At 42.7% G+C, this 20,047-nt stretch overlaps 2 protein-coding genes across 5 annotated transcripts; both read right to left on the reverse strand.

The window, feature by feature from the left end:
- Positions 1-6,001, reverse strand: irf4l (interferon regulatory factor 4 like). Of its 3 annotated transcripts, none has more exons than XM_035736747.1 (9): positions 5,871-6,001; positions 5,346-5,548; positions 4,309-4,495; positions 3,732-3,829; positions 3,017-3,161; positions 2,431-2,532; positions 1,865-2,245; positions 1,160-1,269; positions 1-888 (listed from the first exon to the last, which is right to left on the reverse strand). In XM_035736747.1, exons 2-9 carry the CDS (start codon positions 5,544-5,546, stop codon positions 706-708), a joined length of 1,407 nt encoding a protein of 468 aa, XP_035592640.1. In that variant the 5' UTR covers positions 5,547-5,548; positions 5,871-6,001; the 3' UTR covers positions 1-705. The 3 variants fall into 3 exon arrangements, with proteins under 3 accessions (XP_035592640.1, XP_035592639.1, XP_035592641.1); XM_035736746.1 differs by having other exon boundaries at positions 5,794-5,911; XM_035736748.2 differs by lacking the exon at positions 5,871-6,001 and having other exon boundaries at positions 3,732-3,814; positions 5,346-5,692.
- LOC118358821 (dual specificity protein phosphatase 22-B-like) lies at positions 5,958-17,647 on the reverse strand. Of its 2 annotated transcripts, XR_004820540.2 has the most exons (8): positions 17,249-17,647; positions 16,994-17,027; positions 14,473-14,555; positions 7,955-8,004; positions 7,705-7,779; positions 7,444-7,615; positions 6,974-7,218; positions 5,958-6,098 (listed from the first exon to the last, which is right to left on the reverse strand). XR_004820540.2 is itself a non-coding variant. In XM_035736749.2 (7 exons), the coding sequence occupies exons 1-7, from the start codon at positions 17,267-17,269 to the stop codon at positions 7,066-7,068; spliced, it is 588 nt and encodes a 195-aa protein (XP_035592642.1). In that variant the 5' UTR covers positions 17,270-17,647; the 3' UTR covers positions 6,303-7,065. The 2 variants fall into 2 exon arrangements, 1 of the variants encoding a protein (XP_035592642.1); XM_035736749.2 differs by lacking the exon at positions 5,958-6,098 and having other exon boundaries at positions 6,303-7,218.
- Positions 17,648-20,047: the final 2,400 nt, after the last annotated feature.

A 20,047-nucleotide genomic window follows, 5' to 3' on the forward strand; every position in this document is an offset into this window, starting at 1 on the left:
TTTTTTTTGCTTAAAACTTTTTAATTATTCCATTACAAAACATTCCCCAATGTATGACACAGTGAGCCAATCCAAAGGTTCGGCATGCTAGTACGTGTTTCAGTGTGGTCGAATCTCAGTGGTCATTTTGGTCATCTCTGAACTGCAGTATTTATGATTGAGGAAATGTGACGCTATACACTAGAAGTAACAGGGCAAATGTATTTACAGAAGAGAGCATGTCAACATCAGCATGGCCATACTACACACGATCATACAATAAAACGCAGATACAAAAACACACACACACACACACATGCCTCTAGAGCATGTCGATACAATCACTACAGCTGTCAGTTCTGTTGTCGCAAAGTTGACCTTGCAAAACGGCGGTCAAGTTTGAGTCTTTTAAGGCCAAAGGACGGCTCCCTGAGAGTAGGTGAAATACAGTTTGATCCATAAGAATTTGGGGTGTTGACTCCCTTACAACACACATCTACAGCATACATCTGTTAGTCTCTTCAGTGGTCCCAGTGTACGTTCCCCCATGGCCTGGTTAAGTTCAGTTTGGCTTGGATGGGCATAGTTCTGCTTCAGCTTTGATGGAAACGTGTGATCCAGAGTACAGTGTGACAACTCTTTCCTCGGGCTCCCCAGGCTCTCCCTCTCTTCTCCTCTCCCCATGTCCTGCACCGCAGTCTGACTGATCAGAGATGGTCAGATTAGTCAGTCCTGCAGGGTGTTGCTATGGTGATGTGTGATGACCCTCTGGTAGTCCTCGGTTATGGAAGGGGTCATGCTGTGTTCCGTGACCCCAGGGAGAGGGAGGTCGTAGCTGCGGTAGTAGTGTCCGCTGGACTGCTGGGGCTGGGTGTAGTACAGCAGCTGCCTGGCAAACATGGGCTCCACCTGCAGGAGTGGAGGGGAACAGCAGGGATTACTACTGGTGTCACAGAGGTGGTGGTAAGGGGGTTAGGTGGTGAGATAGAAGGGGGACTGTACTGTAAGTGTTATGTATGAGTGTGGGTGTTACAAGGAATCAAACTGATATTTTGTGAGAGATAGATGGAGGTTACGGGGTATATAGAGGGTCAGGATTAGTTGATGGGGTGTGAGTAAAGAAGAGAGGGGCATTGAAGACAGGTAGAGGTCATGTTGATGTTAGGGGATGGTTCTATACCTGTACAGTGAGGGTCCTCTGTCTCTGGGGATCCAGACACTCGTCTCCGAAGCTCAGCAGCACCTGGAGACGTGGAGGGGGCCGACAGTGGAGGGCGTAGCCCTGCAACTCTGGTAGACAGAGAGAAATAGAGGTTAATAGGGTCTAGATGGTCAGGTTAGGTACAGAGGAGCGGCATGGAGAGGGGCGACTGGAGTGAATAACCCTGCAGGTCTGAGATAGCAGGGGGAGGAGGAGAGAGAGAGGGGTGGTAGAGAAAATTGATTGTAGCTCTGAGAGACGGTGGTAGTAGAGGGATTCAATCTAGAGGATAGGGTTGGGTAGAGAAGTTTGCAAGGAGGGGACATTGGGTCGATAAAGGGTTAATTCATTTTGACCAATGCGAATTCCTATGAACTGGTGTGGTGATGACTTTAGAGGTCATGTGACTGGGTGGAAAGTCCTGTGTCTATATGCAAATTAACCCAATCAGGCTGAACACATCTGTGGTAGGGCAAGTTGGGTGGGGATGAGGTCACATGACTGTATAATGTCCTATTCTTAAGTGTGTGGTGGGGAGTATGGAGGCAAGCTCAACATAATATTTACAGGAAAGGAGGACGTGTCTGCTTCCTGTCCACGACAAGGAAACAGCATGACAACAGTGCGGTTTAGTTTGCCAGTGAATGAGATGTGTGCGTCTGCCTGCAGTTTACGTTAACTTACCTGTGAGGTAGTCCTGTGTGTGCAGTAGTTTACAGGTGTGTTCTCTCTCCAGCTTGTTGGGTTTGTCCACATAGGATGATAACCCTCCCTCCCAGAACACTCTCTCCTGGCACAGCCGCCGGGCGTAGAGGCCATCTGGGGCCATCCACAGTAGCACGCCCCTCTCCAGGGGACAACTTGGGGGGCTAGGAGGACACTCCTCCCCCCTCCCCAGGGCTGGGAGGCTGTCCAGGGGTAGGGGCACCAGGTCTGGACCCACAGTGGGGGAATAAAGCTTTTCGTCTGGGGAGCAGGGAGCGATGCGACAGCCCTCTGGACTGGAGGTGGTCACCTCCCTCCACAGAGAGTCCCGGTAAAACACTGACACGTGTAACCGCATATCTGGGGTGGAGGTAAGAGTACAGGTAAGAGTACAGGTAAGAGAAACAGCATAAAAATCAGAGTATTTAGCTAACTCTTGGAATACAGTATACATTTGCCTTAAGTATAATGCGCAATTACATGGACTACAATTAAAATTATAATTTGTAAGTCAACGTGTGTGTGTGTGTGTGTGTGTACTGTACCTGAGAGTGCCTCTGCTGATCTCATGCTGGTGTCCAGTGTGAAGGGGGAGGGCTGGGCGTCAGTAGCGCTGTAGGTGTAGAAGGACCCTGTGATCTGGTACCCTGCAAACACAGAGAGACAGGACCTGAATAAAGGCACGTATTCCAACACACCAGAAAAGCATACACGCAAACATCATGAGCCTGAATCGACGATCACACATTGAGGTCAATGGAAGACTTATGCAAAAAAAAAAAGTGAGTTATTTGAGCAGATGTCAAGTCCATGAGAGCCCTTTGCATAACTACAGATACATAACAGCTGCACAGCCTACATTAGATTCTATCACACAATTTAAAAAAAATATATATATATATATTTTTTATTTTTTATTTTACCTTTATTTAACCAGGCAAGTCAGTTAAGAACACATTCTTATTTTCAATGACGGCCTGGGAACAGTGGGTTAACTGCCTGTTCAGGGGCAGAACGACAGATTTGTACCTTGTCAGCTCGGGGTTTGAACTCGCAACCTTCCGGTTACTAGTCCAACGCTCTAACCACTAGGCTACGCTGCCGCCCCAAATGCTGTGGTATTAGGCCTACCGTTGTCCATGCTGGGCCCCTGGGCCCAGGATAGGCTGCGTGAGGGGTAGGGGCACTGGGCATAGGGCAGCTCTGGAAGAGAGGCCTGCTCTGGGAGATAGTCCTTCATCCAGCCTCGCTCTGTACTGGGCATGTACCCAGGCATCTATAGAGAGAGAGATACCTGTCAGTCAAACAATCACCTCTACACACGGGACCAACTACGATTCATTTACATTACATTACATTTAAGTCATTTAGCAGACGCTCTTATCCAGAGCGACTTACAAATTGGTGCATACACCTTATGACATCCAGTGGAACAGCCACTTTACAATAGTGCATCTAAATCTTTTAAGGGGGGTGAGAAGGATTACTTTATCCTATCCTAGGTATTCCTTAAAGAGGTGGGGTTTCAGGTGTCTCCGGAAGGTGGTGATTGACTCCGCTGTCCTGGCGTCGTGAGGGAGTTTGTTGATTCAGAATATGAATGGAAGAGGAAGTAATCACTAAGACTGGGCTCATGTGATATTGTGCGCTAATCACTCAACGAGTTCATGCCTGAAAGGGTGGGTTCTGAGTCCCTCGTCATGTGATGTTGACGACACACTCGCCAATCCATGCAGCTGTTCCCTTCACTCTCTCACTCACCAACACACATACAGACACACACACGTAAACACACGCCACAAACAAAACCTCTAAGAGGTGAGAGTTTACAGACTACCATAATTACCTGTGTCTGCAGGGCGGGGTATGAGGGTAGCATGGGGTAACTCAGAGGACTCAGGGGCCTTCCACCATCCTCCTGTTTGGATCCTGATAGCAAGAAATCTGTTACATAGGAGTAATAATTTAAACACACGCCACATGAGTAATCACACAGACATTCAATGGGCACTCTTAAATTATGAGAGGGTAGATAGTAGTTCGTAATTACACATGAATAATCAAGACTTTATCATAAAAGTTCATAATGAATACGAAATATCAGAGAAAGCAAATGGATGCCAAAGTGTTGCGGTTTGGCAGCCTGATTTTCCAGTATACTGAAATGTTTCTATTGTTTCTATTATTTGCACATCAGTCACTGGCCCCTATCTGGGGCATTCAGTGCATGGGTGCCATCTGTGTTTCCTTCTGATAGTAGTGCATATAATAAAAACATACGTATATGGAAGCTGATTCAATAACTTTGTATTGGTTTTTCCACAAATTGTATCATTTGAATGAATTATAAACTGCAACGTAAAATTACAGCATGAATCCTAGGCCACTATATTTAAAGTAAATGCAAAATAAATTAAACTGACGCTTCTTGGCGCACTCCGGGATGATCCGGTAGACTTTGTATGGGTCTGAGATGTCCAGCTGACTTCGCTGCACGAGCTCCTCGAAGTCGTTACTTTTGTTGAGCGCGCACCGCAGGCGCGTCTTCCACGTTGGCGGGTCCAGTTTGTCGATGCCCTCCCGAAACTTGCCTTTAAACAGCGCCCAAGCCTTCCAGAAAAGTCACATAAAACGGAGTCGTCAGACACGGGTAATGAATCACCGGTGCAGTTGTGCATAAATTGGTAAATCCTATGCATAATGGATTTGGCACCTCTACCTACCCAAAGCTTAGTTGAAGTTAGTAGTTGTAGCAGTAGCTTTTAATAGTGGAAGGCCTAGTAGTTGTAAAACAACTTTTTATGGTGTTAATTAAAGTTTTTTATTATTATTATTTCATTGTTATTATTACAAGACAGTATTATTCTTGTTACTAAGTATTTAAAATATATATTTATATTTGGACACGAGATGCTACCACTACAGTCTGTTATCTAACCTGTTACCTAGTCACTTTACCCCTACTTTTTGTACATCGCTACTTCAATTACCTCGTACCTCTGCACATATTCTCGGTACTGGTACTTCCTGTATATAGGCATGTTATTTTTACTCGTTATTGTTATTCACTGTGCATTTTTTCCTCGTGTCACTATTTCATTTTTTTATTTTTGGTATCTTTATTTTTAACTCTTGTGTTGTAAGCATTTCACTGTTAATCTACACCTGTTGTTTACGAAGCATGTTACAAATAACATTTGATTTGATTCAAGTTATTTTATCATGCGCAAATTTCAAATAAATAAAAAGCACCTACTTAACTCATCACTAGTCTAATTGTACTGTGTGTAGCTCCTTGTGTGGCTCAAATGTATGAACTCAGTACTGTAAGTAGCTCTGAAAAAGAGTGTCTGCTAAAATATTAAAATGTAATAGCCTACACATCTCTCGCAACATGCAGTGCGTAAATGCAGAATGTTGGAGACATTCATTTGAGGCCCGGTACCATACAGTAGCCTACCTTGAAGAGAGCGGCATCCTCGTCCCGGTTGTAGTCCTGCTTGCCCGCGTGCTTCCATGGTATCCTGAAGATGCTCTTTTCTTCGTTCTCCCAGACCAGGCCCTGGTACTTCCCGGTGTCCACCTGCTCGATTAGCCACGAGCGGAGCTTTCCGTTCCCACAGCTCACCGTAGACATCCCGTAGTCCGACTCAGGGTTCATCTCTAGCCAAGAGACAGGTGCATGGTCAGGACAGTATAGGCTATATTGGTCAATATTATAAGGACTAAGATATTTAGACTACAAATTATCCATAACACATGAATTTGCCTAAAAATATCTAACAAAATAAAATGTTATTGCTGGAGTTTTTTGTGACATTGCTTGCGTATACTAAAACTGCATACCAATTATGTAAATTGTATTCAAATAATTTAAGAATAGGCTACATTCACTTTTGAACACTTACTTGCATGTAATCGTATTTTTTTTGCTGCAGGTAGCCTATAGATTTGAGCGGGAACAGAGCAAATGTCCTTGACTTACCGCTGAAACTCGAAACCCCTTTGAGTTTTGAAATCAATCAGTCTTGAAAGATCATAATGCAGCGTGACAACTCAACTTAAATCAGTTGTAGATGGGGGCGGGGCGAAATGAAGTCGAGCGTGGATGCTGGGCTGTTCGCGTCTGTGAACCTTCATGCTGCGCATGCCTCCCGTAAACGGCAGGGGAAACCCTCGCGAACGTCAGTCGCAGAAAAAGACACCCGCAACGCTGGAAAGTGGAGCAATCAGTTCACCAGTCGAGAGCAAAGCAATTCTTTGAAATGATATAAACCAATGATATAGGCTAATTCTACATCCTGTCACGGAAAGCCTAAGCCTATATTATTTTCATGATAACATCTGTCTCCAGTAGGCTATAGATGTAGGCTATAAATCGAAATCCAACTTTCAAATAAAGACCCAACAAACTTAATCAGAGAACATTTTTTTAATAAGTAACCTATGTACTCATTATAATAAATAAAGTCATAGGCTAATTATTATTGTGATAAAGAAGATTGCCTAGTGGGGATAACATGAAAATGTGTCTGTGCTTGGTGATATTGCCTAACTTTAACCACCTCTATATGCATGGTAACAGTAGACTCATTGTAAGTACTTTTTTATATGCCATGGTCAAGAATAATCAATCAAAATCTCAGTCAGTCTACAAAGATACAGTGCTACGTTTCACATACCTTTTAGGCCTATGAATATACAGAGATGTATTCCTCGTAATAGGCTAAACACAAAGCACACACACACACACACAAACCCACACACGCCACACTCAGAGGGGGAGGGAGTGTGTATGGACAGGAGTGGGGGAGATGATAGAAGTTAGAGGTTTACTCTCTCTCTCTCTCTCTCTCTGTCTCTCTCTCTCTGTGTGTGTAATGTAGGCTTGTAATGTATCTTTCCTGAGCGTTCAGATTGACTGCTCTTGCATGTTGCTGTGACTGTTAAGGGAGAGAAAGAACCCAGTTACACACAGGGACCACTGAGAAATCCCCCTCATGACAACCTGTACATTTTTTTTGTAATCAACATTTCCAGTTGGTCTAACCTACAGTTGGTTGAACTGAATAAGAAACTCAGTCCCACCAATATATATTGAAGTCAGAAACGGTGATTGGCTGGGCATTGGGTGAGTGACAGCTGTCTGGCGTGGGCTGAGCAGGCAGGAGACCACGGGGTCATGTGTTGCTGGTGGCTAGCTGAGCCGCCGTTGCCGTAGCCGTTGCTATGGACTCACTGATGGCCTGAGACTTCTGCCACAGAAGGGCTCTGATCTCCTCTTCATCATTAAAATGGTTCTCCTTATACCTGTCCTTAAACCATTCCCTATACTGAGGACAGAGAAGGAGACCGGAGAGAGTGTCAGAAGAGTGGGAGAGTCGAGAGGAGGAGAGAGTCAAGAGAGGGAGCAGAAAAAAAGAGATTGATTGACCCAGGAGAGAGTAGAGAACTTGTGTGATAGCGATTGTGAGAGAAAGATAAATAGATAAGAGGAGAGAGAGAGGCAATACTCAGTGGGTTAAGAAGAGGGAGAGCGAAAGAAGACTGTCACTGACCTGTGCCAACTCTAGATTCTCAAAGTCCTCTAGCTGCCTTAAGAACCCCACGTTAGGTCCAGCACACGGCCGTACCACCCTCACCGCAGCTAACGACTCCACCCAGCCCCGCCCAGTAACTGTCATGATGTACACCACCACTAACGTAACGCTGCGAGACACACCTGCAACACTGGGAAACACATCAGTCAATCAATTAAAAAAATTTAGAACGTCATCGATACATTCAATCAAATATCAGTACGTAAAAAAAATTCTCACCAGTGGACCAAGCAGCCTTTCCCTTTGAGTCTGGACTCGTGGATGAAAATGATGCTGTCCTTAAAAAACTGGGTCCTGAAGACAGATATAAAGCTTGGACTAGGGCTGCGGTTTGAGCTAATAAACAAACATTTAGGGGATGTAAAGTCACGTGACGTTCCTCATTTGTTAATTAACCGTGCACACACACACACCAGCGCACCTGGCCAGTACACACACATCGCACGTGCACGCCATCACAGACACTTACAGGTTTTGTTTGGAGGCATCCGCAGCAGGGATGCAGAGGTATTTCATCTCCTGTGGAAGAGGACAACTGGAGCTGAACAACAAGTCAACAACGGGTAAATCATTGACCCAATTGGGCATTTGACATGATGCATTTGGGTCTGTAAACACTGTCGTAATGCAGTATGCCAACATACTATATCTAGCGATGAGGCTCTTTTATCACTTCAGTTTGAACTCTGTGGTGTTGGGGGCTTCTGCTCTCTTCCTCTTTCAGGTCCTAACAAGGGACAAACCCCATGCAGTAGCGCATCATGACAATACAGGTTTACTCTCTCTCTCTATGTGTGTGTGTGTGTGTGTGTGTGTGTGTGTGTGTGTGTGTGTGTGTGTGTGTGTGTGTGTGTGTGTGTGTGTGTGTGTGTGGTGAATGTGCACCTGACAGCTGATGGTGAACCATGGCCTCAGCGGGCAGAAACGAACCGTCACGTTATGACTGCGACCTCGGCAAAAAAAAAATAACCTCTGCGATATAGAGAGCCACGGTAGTCCTCCAACTGGACAGGTCAGACAGACAGCCGCACGCACCCCCCGGTAGACAGTAGAACACAGGTGGGAGCAGTCCCAAAACTCATTTCGACTTGATATTTTCTAATAAACTCATCTCAACTGGTCACCCAAACAACGAGTCCTCACAATCAGCATGGCTACCCACAATGCAACACTGTCAAGATCAATAATGACCATAGCAATTCGTCATGACCACAATTTACCACACAACTCTAACTAAAACTGTGTGCAACGAATTAGATTTAGAAAAATACACCGCAATTAATACTTAGAATACTAATCCTGAGAAGCATTACCAATTTCTGCTAAAATTGCCCCCATGTCAACTTCACCAGGTTGTTAACTAACCTCTAACCCCTCTCCAAAACTACAGAGCCATCTTTGCAGAAATCAATCAGTCTAACCACACAAGTTGACTGTTGGGTATGCAAATTGACCCTCCATCTGGCTTGGCATTAGTCTGCAAAGAGCTGAGTTATAGGAGGCTTGCTAAACAGTTGATCAGCTGATTTACAGGTAGAATGATAACGCATTCTCCAGTAGTGTGACGACTCGCCGATGCGTTTCAGCTGCATGGCCTTCGACAGGGACTTCCTGGTCTCCCTGAAACTTTGTTTCCATTGAACATTGCCATACAAATAAAGGCATTTTAATTAGTTATATGAAGAGTGCCTTGGTCGTCCTTTCTTTTTGATAACCAATTCACCCCTTTTATCAAAGAGCACCTTCTGTCTACCAAAATCTACTATTGTGTATCTTAATACTGTATTAGAAGTTGCCAATAATAATAGTGAAAGCACACTACTGTACGCACAACAACTAACTGAGATGCTGTCACAGACTGATAAAGTGTAAAGAGATTGATACATGGTTTCCAAGCTGGCTTTCAATGAGAAAATATTCAAGTTCAGAGACAATAGTTGTGTTTGTACACAAATATGGTGTATTTGGTATTTTATTGCTTTTCAGTGCAACCGAAACAGCTGCAGTCAACAGCACTGAAGGATAACTAGTTGCTAACCGCACAGCTCATTTTAGCTTTCTCAGTTTGAGACTTGTCCTCTCCCCATCTGTACTTATCTCACACAAACACACCTTTCCCACTCTCTCATATAGAAACATATTTGAACATCCGAATGAAGCCCTATCTGAAAACCCAGATAAACATGTAATACAGTCGTGAAGAGGGCACGACAAAGCCAATTCCCCTTCAGGAAACTAAAAAGATTTGTCACGGGTCCTCAGATCCTCAAAAGAGCAGCAACATTGAGAGTGGTTGCATCCCTGTCTGGTATGGCAACTGCTCGGCCTCTGACCGAAAGGCACTACAGTGGGTAGTGCGTACGGCACAGTACATCACTGGGGCCAAGCTGCCTGCCATCCAGGGCCTCTATACCAGGCGGTGTCAGAGGAAGGCCTTAAACATCGTCAAAGACCCCAGCCACCCCAGTCATAGACTGTTCTCTCTACAACCACACGGCAAGCGGTACCGGAGTGCCAAGTCTAGGACCAAAAGGCTTCTCAACAGTTTTTACCCCCAAGCCATAAGACTCCTGAACAGGTAATCAAATGGCTATCCAGACTATTTGCATTGTCCCGCCCCCCCTCAACCCCTCTTTTAAGCTGCTGCTCTCCGTTTATCATATATGCAGAGTCACTTTAACTATACATTAATGTACATACTACCTCAATTAGCCCGACTAAGCGGTGCTCCCGCACATTGGCTACCCAGACTATCTGCATTGTGTCCCACCACCCACCAACCCCTCTTTACTCTACTGCTACTCTCTGTTGATCATATATGTATAGTCACTTTAACCATATCTACTACTCTCTGTTCATCATATATGCATAGTCACTTTAACCATACCTACATGTACATACTACCTCAACTAGCCTGACTAACAGGTGTCTGTATATAGCCTCTCTACTGTATATAGCCTCTCTACTGTATGTAGCCTCTCTACTGTATGTAGCCTCTCTACTGTATATAGCCTCTCTACTGTATATAGCCTCTCTACTGTATATAGCCTCTCTACTGTTATTTTTCACTGTCTTTTACTGTTGTTTTTATGTCTTTACTTATCTATTGTTAACCTAATACCTATTCTTTACTTAAAAAATTGCACTGTTGGTTAAGGACCTGTAAGTAAGCATTTCACTGTAAGGACTACACCTGTTGTATTCAGCATTTCACTGTAAAGACTACACCTGTTGTATTCGGCGCACGTGACAAATAAAGTTCGATTTGATTTGATAGAGTTGCACTTTCATGTAATTATGAATATGCAGGCAGATCACCCGTGATACAAGTCAGTATTCAACCTCCATTCATGTTCCAGGATGTCGGGAGATTATGTGAAAACTGGCCACTAGGGGCAACAGTGAGCACTGTCACCTTCAAGTACATTTCGGGTTTTGCTAGGGCGTTGTGCATGGGCGTATGTAGTGTGGTTAGGTTTGATACCGGAGCTCCGAGGCATGTGGCGAAAGCTAACTTCGAAGCAGTGTGTCAGTTTATCAGAAGCAGTGTGTCGATGCGTGTGTCAGTTTATCAGAAGCAGTGTGTCGATGCGTGTGTCAGTTTATCAGAAGCAGTGTGCCGATGCATGTGTCAGTTTATCAGAAGCATTGTGCCGATGCGTGTGTCAGTTTATCAGAAGCAGTGTGCCGATGCGTGTGTCAGTTTATCAGAAGCAGTGTGCCGATGCGTGTGTCAGTTTATCAGAAGCAGTGTGCCGATGCGTGTGTCAGTTTATCAGAAGCAGTGTGCCGATGCGTGTGTCAGTTTATCAGAAGCAGTGTGCCGATGCGTGTGTCAGTTTATCAGAAGCAGTGTGCCGATGCGTGTGTCAGTTTATCAGAAGCAGTGTGCCGATGCGTGTATCAGTTTATCAGAAGCATTGTTTGATCACGTGCTTTTTCAAATCATGTGTTGCAAAATGCGAGCTCCCACAGATTTTGCTGTGGTTCCAGTGATTTAAAAAAAAAATCCAAGCTACTTTCAAACATCGACCTCTAGTGGACACCGTACTTACAAATATAGTTTCGGGTTTTGTACCTAACCGGTAGTTTAGCAGGTACATAGAGGAGGGAACTAAGGAACATTTGTGAAGGTATGAGTTTGAATCCTGTTTAAAGGCACACTATTTAGAAAATGGGTCTTTCTGCACTGTTGTTCAAATTATTTGTTTTATTTAGTGTAGTATAAGCTTCTGTCTTATTAGGCATCCTAAATCATGCCTTCCATTCAGTTTTTTTTTTTAAAGTGAACTTGAAAGCAAAAAATGTGTGGTAACTTTACAAGGATTATCCAAAATGCATTTCAATGTTCATTGCCTTTACTTGCAAACTACAAACTAAAGGGGTACGGCCATGTAACAAAGGTTGAAAACAGGAGAGACTCAACATGAGGTCCCGTTAATACTGTGCCAACTCTGTGTGATGACATCACAGGGGTTGAAACCAGGAGAGACTCAACATGAGGTCCCGTTAATACTGTGCCAACTCTGTGTGATGACATCACAGGGGTTGAAACCAGGAGAGACTCAACATGAGGTCCCGTTAATACTGTGCAAACTCTGTGTGATGACATCACAGGGGTTGAAACTCAACATGAGGTCCCGTTAATACTGTGCCAACTCTGTGTGATGACATCACAGGGGTTGAAACCAGGAGAGACTCAACATGAGGTCCCGTTAATACTGTGCCAACTCTGTGTGATGACATCACAGGGGTTGAAACCAGGAGAGACTCAACATGAGGTCCCGTTAATACTGTGCCAACTCTGTGTGATGACATCACAGGGGTTGAAACCAGGAGAGACTCAACATGAGGTCCCGTTAATACTGTGCCAACTCTGTGTGATGACATCACAGGGGGGTAAGGTCACGGTCAACAGCAATGTCCATAATAACCATGCTCCCGTGAATAGTAATAATACTATACTGCAGTCCACCACCTATTCAGTAGGAATGATTTATATAGTGTCCACTCTATCGCAAAAAAGGAAGTAAGATGCAAACCTGGTATTCCAACTGATTTCTGTAGCTCAGTTGGTAGAGCATGGTGCTTGTAACGCCAGGGTAGTGGGTTCGATCCCCGGGACCACCCATACGTAGAATGTATGCACACATGACTGTAAGTCGCTTTGGATAAAAGCGTCTGCTAAATGGCATATATTATTATTATAGGCTAGTAAATCCAACAATGTACTGCTCCACCAAGGTGTTATAAAGAACACAACAGAGGAAAAAATACCTCTATCTGATAAACACATGATACTATTTATAGCTTAGCAGCAGATGTCACTAATGTGCATTACTACCAGATAAAGAAGCTTTGAATAATTTACCATTTTTAGGCACAATTTGGTGAAGGCGCACAATTTGGTTTCCCGTCACTAGGTGTAAGCGTCTTCCTCTGATTTCAAGGTTGCATGTTCAAGTACAGCGAGAGAAAGTTGTTTTTGATATTTTTTGTTTTAAGCCTATCCCAAACCTTAACCCTTACGTGTACCATTCGAAGTTCATGACTAACCTTAAGAATTACGAGTTTATGCCTAAACTTAACCTTAAACACTTCGAAATCTGACGTTTCCGAAACATGGATGATCGTCTCATTCTGACGTGAGACTGTTAAAGCTTGATTCCTAATATAAGGTCTCAATAATGTCACCAGAAAAGGCAGAAATCTAGCTGCAAAATGATGCATGCATGCCTACATTTTGATTTTAAAAAGTGTAGAATAATTTAAACTCACCAACAACTCCACCTTGATTTGCATAACATGAGGTACACTCTTTAAAAAAATATTCCATCTAGAACCTAAAAGGGTTCTTCGACTGTCCCCGTAGGAGAACCCTTTGAAGAACCCTTTTTGTTTCCACATGGTTCTACATGGAACCAAAAAGGGTTCTACCTGGAACCAAAAAGGCTTCTCCTATGGGGACAGCCGAAGAACCCTTTTGGAACCTTTTTTTTCTGAGTGAAGAACCCTTTTGGAACCTTTTTTTCTGAGTGAAGAACCCCATTGTCTTGTGAGTGATACCAGAAGTCTAATATTTTACATATAACAATTGAAAATGGGGATAGGAAAGTTGAAAATGGGGATAGGAAAGTTGAAAATGGGGATAGGAAAGTTGAAAATGGGGATAGGAAAGTTGAAAATGGGGATAGGAAAGTTGAAAATGGGGATAGGAAAGTTGAAAATGGGGATAGGAAAGTTGAAAATGGGGATAGGAAAGTTGAAAATGGGGATAGGAAAGTTGAAAATGGGGATAGGAAAGTTGAAAATGGGGATAGGAAAGTTGAAAATGGGGATAGGAAAGTTGGACTTTCAATACAACTTCAGTTTTCTATTTCAGGAGTCGTAACGGAGAAGTGTGAATTGGTGACATAATGAACATTGTATGAGTATTTGACTCAGTACACAGCAACAATTACTTGTGGGTATTTTCTTTCATCCACAACTATCTGAGAACCATTATTATACAGGCATTGAGGCGTAGAACCTTTGACTAGAATACACTGTTTACAAAACACACAGCCGAATATAGAAAGAACAGAACACTTGTTGTAATGATCATATCAAGTTCAGCCCTTGTATTGCTATTGGCGATACGACTGTGATCAAGTGGGATTAAGTGGGTGTTAGTTATTCAAGATCAAGCATAACCTCCCAAGGTTATTATATAAGTAGAGTGGGATCAAAAATGATCTATACTTATCGTTCCATTCAACTACTGCAACCAGATATCATTCCATGCTAATATAACAAGGCAGGCAGTAAGTAGACTGATTGGTCAGGTTATACTGCTGATTCCAATATCACACAGGTCGTAACTCAAAGGGCTGGTTCCCCGGACACAGATAAAGACTAATATACAATTTCAATGGAGAATCTCCATCTCCAATCCAGGACTAGGCTTAGTCTGCGTCTGCGTCAGGGGTGGGCAAGGCATAGTCTCACCTCTAGAATGGGGGCAGCGGTGTCATGGATGGAAAGGATGTGGGTGATGTTGTGCTTCGCCAACAGCTCCTTGTCCCGCGCATCTGAGAATAGAAAACATAATAATATAACATAATATGTCATTTAGGATATGCTTTTATCCAAACCCATTTACAGTACAGCGAGTGCAAACATTTTAAGTGTACTGTATGTACATGATCTCTGCAAGAATCGAACCCACAACCCTGGAGTTGCTAGCGCCACACACACTTACCAGCTGATAAAAATCACGTAGGCCCTGTCCTCAAATTACAAAGAGCCTAGGCGCCCCTGTCCTAAATAAAGAGTTTTCTGCTCGACAACAACAACAACCAACTCCCCAAGGATCTCCAAGCAAATAAGCAAACAGGTTTTTCTTCATTTGAACTGAAAGGAAAAACCGTAAAACCAGTGTTTCTAAAAGATCACAAAAGCAAGAAACAGTAAATCTTCTAATCAAATTCAGTCTTTAAAGGGAAGCTAAAGGTTCTCTACTTAGGTCAGATGTGCCAAGGGCATGTTTTCTCACACTGGGTTGGTTTACTGAATGGTGAGGTGATATACATATGGACTAGAGAGGACTCTGAGGAAATTAGGCCCAAGCCTGATTATGAAATGACCCAAACCATGCACAGTGAATTGATATTGGCATCTATTATAGAATAACAAACATCAAATAAATTATTTAGAGCAATATAGCACACACACACATTTAATTTTTACCTTTATTTTACCTTTATTTAACCAGGCAAGTCAGTTAAGAACACATTCTTATTTTCAAGGACAGCCTAGGAACAGTGGGTTAACTGCCTGTTCAGGGGCAGAACGACAGATTTGTACCTTGTCAGCTCGGGGATTCAAACTTGCAACTTTTTGGTTACTAGTCCAATGCTCTAACCACTAGGCTACCCTGCCGCCCCACATACAGTGGGGTCCGAAATTATTGACACCCTTGATAAAAATGAGCAATAATGAATATATAAAATAAATAATTCAAATACTGAGCTGTATTGTATGCAAAAAAAAAAGGGAAATTCTGTTATTTTATACTAATACAATTGCTTAGAGAAATAGATTTAGTTTAACAAGTAATACTTTTTTTTCAAAAAGGTAGGGGTAAAAAGTATTGACACCCCTAAAGATTCTAAATAAATTAATTCTAAATAAATTAGTCAAATGTTAAGTATTTGGTCCCATATATTGGGGCGGAAGCGTAGCCTCGTGGTTAGAGCGTTGGACTAGTAACCGGAAGGTTGCGAGTTCAAACCCCCGAGCTGACAAGGTACAACTCTGTCAATGACAACATCAAGCGTGTGAATCTCCAAACTTACTTGGATGCATTTGTGGTTCAGATTATTTTGTTCCCAATAGAAATGAATGGTAAATAATGTATTGTGTCATTTTGTACTCACTTTTATTCTAGATAAGAATAGAATTTGTTTCTATATTATACTTTTACATATACTTCTACATTAATGTGGATGCTACCACGGTTACGGATAATCCTCAATGAATCGTGAATAACACGGAGTGAGAAAGCTACAGAGGGTTAAAGATCATAGCCATTAGACATGCTATAACCTCTCCCTCTCACCATTACCACTAACAGGGGAGGTTCGCATGTCTTGGGGGTATGATCTTTGACCCTCTCTCACTCATCATTATTAACGATTCATTCAGGATTATCTGTAATCATGGTAGCATCCACATTCATGTAGAAGTGTTCAGGAACATATTCTATTCCTATTTACAATAAAAGTGACTGAACATATTCTATTCCTATTTACAGTAAAAGTGACTGAACATATTCTATTCCTATTTACAGTAAAAGTGACTGAACATATTCTATTCCTATTTACAGTAAAAGTGACTGAACATATTCTATTCCTATTTACAGTAAAAGTGACTGAACATATTCTATTCCTATTTACAGTAAAAGTGACTGAACATATTCTATTCCTATTTACAGTAAAAGTGACTGAACATATTCTATTCCTATTTACAGTAAAAGTGACTGAACATATTCTATTCCTATTTACAGTAAAAGTGACTGAACATATTCTATTCCTATTTACAGTAAAAGTGACTGAACATATTATATTCCTATTTACAGTAAAAGTGACTGAACATTTCACATGACCATTTCTTTCTATTAAACAAATAATCTAAAACACAAACAAAATGAACTGCAAATGCCTTGTTTCATCTTTATCAAGGGTGTCAACAATTCCGGACCCCACTGTATGTGCTTATTACACAAGCATACAGTCTTATTAAATAAAGACACCCTCATAACTGTGCTTGAGCGGATCTATGTAGGGACCTGGAGAACTGAACAGCAGGGGTGGGACACCCACTGCTACACACACACATGCCTCACACACACACACACACACACACACACACACACACACACACACACACACACACACACACACACACACACACACACACACACACACACACACACACACACACACACACAGTGAGGGAATGACTTTACCTTTGAAGTTTCCCAGATAGAGATCAGGCAGCACCTACATGGTGAAATGCATGTTTATTCTCAAATTATTCTGTATAGCTTATAATAATAAAGAGCCGGCTAATTGTGGCCTATGTACTGCAGTCTATCTTTGAGCCATTGTATTTAACTGAATTTCAATAGCTTATCCTTTCTCACAATCAAAAGCAGATGATGTTATTCCGAGAAAGCGTCGGGACACACACATGCTCCATTTGACATAATTATTACCGCTACCTTGTTTATTCCATTCCCCATGTCCTGGGAAGAAAATATCCCTCTGCCATACGCTTCAATCTAATGCTTAAATGTCTTATTCAAAATAGATAGCATAGTAGTCTGAACAGCCTGTTTGAAATGTAGCCAATATTTTCGGGATAATTTATCTCCCAAAAGCAGGTAGCTGGTGCCAAGCCCTCTCAACAGGCAGATAGTAGTCTTTCCTTTGGTGTAGTTTCCAGGCCATTCAATCTTCTCCTGTTCCTAACTCGTTATCTCTTTAATGAGACCTTGGAAGTTCTCATAGAGCACCAGGTTTGCCCGTTGTGGTTATGGCTGCAGACAGTCGATTAATCTAACTGTTGGTCATTAATAATGACGCAATGTGACCTTAACCCTGCTATGTGACTGTTTTGGTATGTGGCCATCCCGTGGCCACTGCTCTCTGGGGCTAAATATATGTCTCAGTGGAGTGGAGTTAAGATAGACAGAGAGATCTAGGGGGCAGAAGAGGCAAGCCCATAGCCCATACTTACAATAAATAGCCCTACATAACTCACAGAGCTCCAACAGAGTCCCAATAATCCATCTCTCAGTTGATCTGAACTGTTAACCGTCTACTCACCACAAAGCAAATTCTCCAGTGCTAAATCAACACTGACCATTTTCAACACTTGGCCAGTGTCTATACAAGTCCACACTTCTGAGTGTTAATATTTGTGTTGTGGAGAAAATGAACAGGCTGGATACAGGAGTACAGTTTGGTTTAGAAAAAAACCTCTCGTGCTCTACAGCCCACCCCAATTGTGTGCATGTGCCTTACCGATTAGGTGTTGTAACATAACACTGTCGTAATACATTACCTCTAAGTAACAGCAGAGTAACTCATATAAACAGATATACACTACCGGTCAAAAGTTGTAGAACTCATTCAAGGGAGGCCATGTAGTGTAGATCACCGATACTACAGTGAGTATTTCTCCTTTGGCAAGATAACCCATCCATCTGACAGGTGTGACATATCAAGAAGCTGATTTTAACATCATGATCATTACACAGGTGTATCTTGTACTGGGGACAATAAAAGACCACTCTAAAATGTGCAGTTGGCATGCTGATTGCAAGAATGTCCGCCAAAACTGTTGCCAGAGAATGTAATGTTAATTTCTCTACCATAAGCCACCTCCAATGTCATTTTAAGACCACGTGTAACCCACGTCAGCCCAGGACCTCCACATCTGCATGGTCGTCATCCTCACATAATAGCATTTTCTTACAAGTCTTTATTGACACATGCTTCTATGTCACATTTCCAAAGACATCTGAAGCCAATATGTTCAAACTTGATTAACATCAACCTAGACCAATTAAACTGGTATAACACTTTCACTCACAGGTGGCCAAAAATAACTCCTTCAAAGCCACGCCTCCAATATAATTTCCCAGTGTGACTTGCCTTTTTGAGTCATTTGTAGCGTTACCACCCATGACTGCATTTGTTCGTGACAGAGACAAATTTATTCAAATCCAATTTTATTTGTAACTGTAATTGTAGGGTTGTAGTGGATGAAGAAGTCAGGCGGGAAACAGAGGCGCAGGATGAAGAAGTCAGGAAACAGAGGCGCAGGATGAAGAAGGCAGGCGCAGGAGGATGAAGAAGTCAGGCGCAGGAAACAGAGAGTTCAGGGTAGTGATACTTTTAATTCACCGCACAGGTGAAACAAATGCCCCAAAACACGGGGACTAAACAGTCCAGACAATATACACACACACACACACACACACACACACACACACAAATGTTCACCACACACACATAATCCCACGGACACACCCAGTAGGAGGGCACACACACAACAAGCCCCACACAATAACCAATTAAACACAGGTAATAATATGCACATTTACACACACACACACACCACACACACACACACACGGACAACCATGTGACCTACATTCTACAAATGTTCCCGGGAATAATCCCACACCCAGTAGGCGTTACAAGCGCCAATAAAGCCCCACCAATAACCTAATTAAACACAGGTGTAATTAATAAACAGACAAGGGGGAAAAAAAGGATCAGTGGCAGCTAGTAGGCCGGTGACGACGACTGCTGTGCGCCACCCGAACAGGAAGGGGAGCCACCTTCGGCAGGAGTCGTGACAGTAACATGCGCTGAATATAACAGGTGTAGACCTTAATGTGAAATTCTTACTTATAGGCCCTTAACCAACAATGCAGTTTAAAGAAAAATAAGAGTTGAGCAAATTTTTTGTAAATGAACTCAAGTAAAACAAGTAACAATAAAATAACAATAACGAGGATATATACAGGGGGTACCAGTACCAAGTCAATGTGCAGGGATACAGGTTAGTCAAGTTATTGAGTTCTAATTTTCATACACCCACAACCTGCATTCTGAATGTCTCATTAGGAACTGTAAGGGTAACTGGTGGCAGGGAAGTCAGTCTATCATTAGGAACTGTAAGGGTAACTGGTGGCAGGGAAGTCAGTCTATCATTAGGAACTGTAAGGGTAACTGGTGGCAGGGAAGTCAGTCTATCATTAGGAACTGTAAGGGTAACTGGTGGCAGGGAAGTCAGTCTATCATTAGGAACTGTAAGGGTAACTGGTGGCATGGAAGTCAGTCTATCATTAGGAAATGTAAGGGTAACTGGTGGCAGGGAAGTCAGTCTATCATTAGGAACTGTAAGGGTAACTGGTGGCAGGGAAGTCAGTCTATCATTAGGAACTGTAAGGGTAACTGGTGGCAGGGAAGTCAGTCTATCATTAGGAACTGTAAGGGTAACTGGT

The sequence above is a fragment of the Oncorhynchus keta genome, chromosome 26 (assembly GCF_023373465.1).
Source record: "Oncorhynchus keta strain PuntledgeMale-10-30-2019 chromosome 26, Oket_V2, whole genome shotgun sequence".
NCBI classification, from domain to species: Eukaryota; Metazoa; Chordata; class Actinopteri; order Salmoniformes; family Salmonidae; genus Oncorhynchus; species Oncorhynchus keta.

What these genes read in the sequence shown, in the direction of transcription:
- irf4l (XM_035736747.1), bottom strand. Translation starts at nt 5,546, where the DNA reads ATGAACCCTGAGTCGGACTACGGGATGTCTACGGTGAGCTGTGGGAAC. An exon ending in CCCGGAGTGCGCCAAGAAGC is followed by an intron (nt 3,830 to 4,308) that starts GTCAGTTTAATT and finishes CCTATGTAACAG; the next exon opens with ATTTCTTGCTATCAGGATCC. An exon ending in GGGGCCCAGCATGGACAACG is followed by an intron (nt 2,533 to 3,016) that starts GTAGGCCTAATA and finishes CTGTGTTTGCAG; the next exon opens with GGTACCAGATCACAGGGTCC.
- LOC118358821 (XM_035736749.2), bottom strand. Translation starts at nt 17,269, where the DNA reads ATGGGGAATGGAATAAACAAG. An exon ending in TGGGGAATGGAATAAACAAG is followed by an intron (nt 17,028 to 17,248) that starts GTAGCGGTAATA and finishes TTCACCATGTAG; the next exon opens with GTGCTGCCTGATCTCTATCT. An exon ending in GATGCCTCCAAACAAAACCT is followed by an intron (nt 7,780 to 7,954) that starts GTAAGTGTCTGT and finishes ATCTGTCTTCAG; the next exon opens with GACCCAGTTTTTTAAGGACA.